The following is a 5,903-nucleotide window of genomic DNA, read 5'->3' as shown; positions in this document are numbered from 1 at the left end:
TGCTAGCTAGTTTTGAAGCCAGGGCTATGGGTATGAAAAGACTAATATTAATGGGATTAATACTACGCTGTTGCAGGGGTGTCCAGCCGTGGCAACTTTAAGACTTGTGGACTTCAACTTCCCTTGCTGGGGAATTCTGGAAGTTGAAGTCCACAAGTCTTAAAAGTTGGCCAAAGTTAGACACCCCCTGCCCTATTGCATTATTTCTCAACCCTGGTAGCTTCAAAATAGGTTGGACTTAATTCTGGGAGTTGAAGTCCACCTGTTTTAAAAGTTGCCAGAGTTGAGAAACTTTTTATAATTTCTTGAGTGACATACAGAAAGAGCAAAAGTACTATAGTTTGGTTCAAAGTATCGGACTCGTCTGACTTAAGCCCTTTTGATATGGGAGGCCAAGGTTTCCTACTCAAATACAACATTTGTGGAGCAATAGGAAATCGAACAGATAGCTCCAGTGCTTAAAACTTTTCTGCCAACAATGTTATGGATGATACTGGCCATAACATCTCATAATAATCTAGTGCTCAATTAATTGCCAGTGTTCTTTGATAGTACTTTAGCTCCTGCCTTATGTTAATACATAATGTGTGTTTATGTGATCTGTGAATCCAGCCCGTTGTGGTTTATTTGAGAAGCTGTGTCTAGACTGGAGGTTAGCTTGATACGTGTGCAGTCCCAGCTATATGCAGAGTATTACTTAACCACTGTTTATTTTAATTTGTTAAGGACATTTGGTTTTGCGCCTAGATGTTTGACTTGGATCAATGCAAGTTACATTCCAGAATCTTTCTCAGGCTTGGTCGAAAGGCTCAATTGTTGTATCTAAAAACGCATTATAGATTTTTTTTTCCCCCGTTTAATGGTGTGTGAATCTCAGAGATTGCAGTTTTCTTTGCAAGGTTTTTCAGAGGTGGTTTGCCATTACGTCTTTCCCAGGGTTGAGAGAAAGTGACTGGCCCAAGGTCACCCAGTTGGCTTTGTGCCTAAGACAGAATTGGAACTCACTATCTCCTGGTTTGTAGCCTGGTGCCTTAACCACGACACAAAACTGGTTTTCACCTACAGATTTAGGAGCAGGTAATCTCTCTGTGTTACATTATCCTTCCGTACTCCGGGTTTTGTGTAAAACTGGGACACCTGTTAAGACTGCTGAGTCCTTCGTTTCACAGTTTAAATATGTGTGGCTGTTTCAGTTTTGCAATTTATGTTTCAGCCATAAATTATTGGCTTAATTTTTTTTTCTCTTGTGAACCTGGGTGCCTGTAATTAACACACCACCATCTCTGGCTGTTTTAATAAGCACTTTCTGAATGTTTGGAAAGTGCCAAGAAAGCAATAAATATTATTAATTGATCCTTACCCAACTGGTTAAATCACTAGATATAGTTTGTTTTTTTTCAATATATATAAATCTCCATGTTGCCAGGCACCTTTGTGGCATGCTGGTGTTTTTGTTCTAAAGGGCAGTTTGTGTGACTTAAAAGAGGTTCAGTCTATAATAATGATGATGATGGTTGGAAGGGACCCTGGAGGTCCTCTAGTCCAACCCCCTGCTCAGGCAGGAAACCCTATACCATTTCAGACAAACGGCTGTCCAGTCTCTTCTTCAAAACCTTCCAGTGTTGGAGCATTCACCACTTCTGGAGGCAGGTTGTTCCACTGGTTAATTGTTCTCACTGTCAGGAAGTTTCTCCTTAGTTCCAGGTTGCTTCTCTCCTTGATAAAAGTCTCTCGCTTTTATTTTGAAAACTTTGCTGAGTCTAATGGGATAGAATTGAACAGGAATATAATATTATTATTTTTTATGAGAGTAGAAAATGCAAAGCATTTCCTCTTCTTTCATGCAAGCTCCTGGTTGCATTTCTGCATAGTGATCCTCTGCTTAAAGAACAGAATGTTCCTTGGAAGGGAAGCATGTTCTGGCTGACCTGGGAAATACAGGTAGATCCCGATTCATGGCCACGTAATGGAGCCGCAAAATTTCCATAACCTGAGTGAGACAGTTTTGCCCCGTTTTGCAATTTTCCTTGCCATATTTGTTAAGTGAACCACTGAAGTTGTTAAGTTGGTAACACAGTTCTTCGGGGAATCTGGCTTCCCCCCATTGACTCTGCTTGTCAGAAAAGGTCGTAAAGAAGGATCACATGACCCCGGGACACTGCGACCGTCATAAGTACATGTCAGTTGCCAAGCGTGTGAACGCTGTTCACGTGGATGCTGCAACCGTCGTGCAAAAAACGTTCACAAGGTCCCTTTTTTCAGTGCCCTTGTAACTTCGGTCATTAAACAAACGGTCGTAAGTTGAGGAATACTTGTGTTCCTAGGTGAGATTGTCAGGGTTAGGGCTAGAATCAAAAACAGTACAGAAAAGGTGAAATGCTACTGATGAATTGTGTACGCTACATTAACTGTAGGATTTCCTGGATCAATCTTAAATACGCTTCTAAGGTTTAATTCGCTGTTTATAAAAATAAATGGTCTGTTTGGACAGCCAGCCGAGATCGAAATTTCCAGTAACAGCTCCTGGAAAGAGATGAATTCTTCTTTTGTGGACAGTTGCGATGTCTCACGAGATTCAAGTCATGCGGTACAAGGTCGACCAGAGAGGTTACATGCGTTGTGCCACTTCACAGGATTCTCTGACAACGTTGGGACACCCCAACAAATATAGTATGATTAAAGTTGCTCCTCAAGGCATAGGAACAGCTGGGTGGGATCAAACTTCAAATAAGGCAGCATGCTGTTCCCCATCTGACGTCACTGGAAACCCGTAATGTCCATCCGTTAGTTTCCTCCCTGCTCGTGTTTGTCTTCCCGTCGGTATAAATAGAACCTAGAACAGCATTGTGGACTTCAACTCCCAGAATTCCCCATCTAGTACAACTGGCTGGGGAATTCTGGGAGTTGAAGTCCACCCCTCTGAAAGTTGCCAAGGGTGAGGAACACTCAATTAGGTGATGCTTCTGGTCCCTTCCAACTCGTCTCATTCATGGATGTCTGGGGAATTTTGGGAGTTGAAGTCCACCCATCTTAAAGTTGCCAAGGATGAGGAACACAGCTCTATAGAGTCTTCTCTCCTAGGCTTAGGATGGGGATAGGGAAAAGATTTGGTCAAACCAGTCAAATTCACCCCGTTCGTCTCTGCCTTACTGACGCCAGCATTCGCGACAGAAGCTGAACAAATGCCACGGGACCCTAATCCTGCTTTTGTTAGGGACGTGAAGCCCCAGAGAATGAATGTGTTGAATAAAGAGCTGCTCTGAAGCCCGGGTCACATCCTGGCCTGGAACAAAACAGACCCTTCTCTGTCTGTTTGGTATAGCTTAGATTTTGTGAAAAGTTTTTTTTTTTTCCCCCTGACACAGTGGCTTGCAAATGTGCTAAGTTGATAAGCCCACTTATTTTTTGCTGACGTGTTCAACAGAAGAGCCGGGAGCTGGTCTGGCCTTATCAAAGCCCTGAGGCCTCTTGTAAAACACGCTGGAGATCCACAAAGTCCACCACTTCACGGGTTCGGCAAGACAATTTTGCTCCTCAGGGCTTTGAAGGGATTTTCCAGTGGCCCAACAAGTCAAGTCGAGGCAGTGGGGCTTCCCAACCAGACAAACCAGCCAATCTTTCAACCTGTTAAGATTTTCCAATTAATTCCTTTCGATTCCTCCCAGCAATGAACGGGGTGACCACACAGCTCATAAATTAAAACATTAGAACATCCACAATAAAGCCCAAAAGGCTGCAACGCTTGTCGTGGTTTGCACTTTAGTTCCAAAATGTGTACGTCACATTTTGGTTGACCCTTTGCTTGGTTGACCGTTTGGCAATTCGTCCAAAATTCTTCCGAGCACACGGCTTGGGATGCCCATGAACGATACTGGGGGGTTATCATGGGGGGGGCAGAGAGACCCCAGACCTGAGACCCATCTCTCCAGTCACAACACGTGCAATTTGCTTCCAAAATTCTCAGCCAGAGCTGGCTGGGCCACTCGGGGGATTAAAGTTGGCCCATTTGAGCCGTGGTAGCGCAGTCATTAGAATATGATATTGCAGTCTTAACTCTGCCTACTGCCAGGAGTTCGATCCTGACTGGCTCAAGGTTGACTCGGCCTTCTGTCCTTCCAAGGACGGTAAAATGAGGACTCAGATTGTTGGGGGCAACAAGCTGATTCTGTAACCGCTTAGAGAGGGCTGTAAAGCACTGTGAAGCGGTATATAAGTCTTAAGCGCTATGGCTATGTTTATGGTGCCAGCGACGGGCTCCCAAGGGGCCAACTGAAGAGAAGAGCAGAGGGGGAGGCCTGTCCCCGCAACCCTCTTGAGTAACTCTGCCCTTTCTTCCAACAGGGTCTCCTTATCTGCCACGGACTGTTATATTGTTCACGAAATCTACAACGGGGAGAATGCCCAGGACCAGTTTGAATACGAGCTGGAGCAAGCTTTGGAAGCCCAGTACAAGTACATTGTGATTGAGCCCACCCGCATCGGGGACGAGACGGCCCGCTGGATCACGGTGGGGAACTGCCTGCACAAGACGGCGGTGCTGGCGGGCACGGCTTGCCTCTTCACCCCTCTGGCTCTCCCCGTGGATTATTCCCACTACATCTCTCTGCCGGCCGGCGTGCTCAGCGTGGCCTGCTGCACCCTCTACGGGATCTCTTGGCAGTTTGACCCCTGCTGCAAGTACCAGGTGGAGTACAACGCCTATAAACTCTCCCGCCTGCCCTTGCACACGCTGACCACCTCCACCCCCGTCGTGCTAGTGAGGAAGGACGATCTGCACAGGAAGAGACTGCACAACACGATAGCCCTGGCGGCCCTGGTGTACTGTGTAAAGAAGGTGTACGAACTCTACGCCGTATGATCGCGGCCGAGACAGGGGGCAAACTCAGTCCGAACCAATAAGGTGTATTAAGGACTCCTACAGGAACATTCGACTTTTTTTCCTCTTGAAGTGGTGCCTGGAAAGCCGTTTTGGTTTAACCCGATTATTATTATTGTTGCTTTGGTTATTATTTTCTTTTTCTTTTTTTCGGGGTGGGGGGAAAAGAAACAATCACACGTCACAGATGCATCAAGGGATGTCTGTTATTTTTGTACGCCCCAGACCTAGATCTGGAACAGGATGAGCAAGGAAGACGGTCCTGGGGTCTGGTTGAAAGCAAAACAATACAGGGGGTTGGGTAGATTTGGGTTCTTCCACCCACCCACCCACCCCCCTTTGGGAAAAACCTTAAGTATCTCGTTTCATTGTATTCTACAGAACCAGCTCAAAGATATCACTGACCTTTCATTAAAGGATGACAATTTCAAAGGCGTCCCTTTTCTTTTGGCGCTAAAAGATCGGGTGGAAAACTCTCCAGCTGGGTGGGCCCAATTTTAAAGGACAGATTGGGTGAAAGCTCACTCTTTAGGTGTTGGGATCTAGAACTAGGAATCGGACCCCTTCAAGTTTCTCTTCCGTAGGGCAATTTGACCAAATGTCGAGATCCTGTGGCTTTCTGGATACAACAGCTGCTCTCTTGAGGAAGCCCACCTCTTTGCTATAGCTTCTTTCCACGCAACAACAGTTAGGGATTACATATTTTCTTCAAGCCTTTAGCCCAGCAGTTTTCTTCAAAATGAAAAGACAGAAAAACGGTGATTAAATAATTCTAGTTTCTCTCTGGCACAGTCACGGATATTCCCGAAGTAAAACACACTGGATGGTTCTGCTATTTATAGCCCTAAACCTATTTTCCCCAGAATGTGAGAAGCAAATGTTAAAAAAAGGGGTCAGGATCATCTTGCTGAGGAGCAGAGAAAAGCGGCAGATGGGCGATGGGAAGGATTTAACATTGAAATAATTGGCATTTTCGGGATGGCCAACTTGATTTGGAGGCTTGGCTGTCGAAAACGGCTAAGCTTAA

General features: G+C 45.4%; 1 protein-coding gene across 1 annotated transcript; it reads left to right on the top strand.

Moving 5' to 3' along the window:
* The first annotated feature begins 2,561 nt into the window (after positions 1-2,561).
* TMEM11 (transmembrane protein 11) lies at positions 2,562-4,946 on the top strand. The gene is made up of 2 exons (XM_029286573.1): positions 2,562-2,647; positions 4,318-4,946. The coding sequence occupies exons 1-2, from the start codon at positions 2,562-2,564 to the stop codon at positions 4,856-4,858; spliced, it is 627 nt and encodes a 208-aa protein (XP_029142406.1). The 3' UTR covers positions 4,859-4,946.
* The last annotated feature ends 957 nt before the right edge of the window (positions 4,947-5,903 follow it).

Source organism: Protobothrops mucrosquamatus, unplaced genomic scaffold (genome assembly GCF_001527695.2).
Source record: "Protobothrops mucrosquamatus isolate PMUCROS unplaced genomic scaffold, P.Mucros_1.0 scaffold4118, whole genome shotgun sequence".
Taxonomy (NCBI): domain Eukaryota; kingdom Metazoa; phylum Chordata; class Lepidosauria; order Squamata; family Viperidae; genus Protobothrops; species Protobothrops mucrosquamatus.
This window is presented reverse-complemented; position numbering and strand designations above follow the sequence as displayed.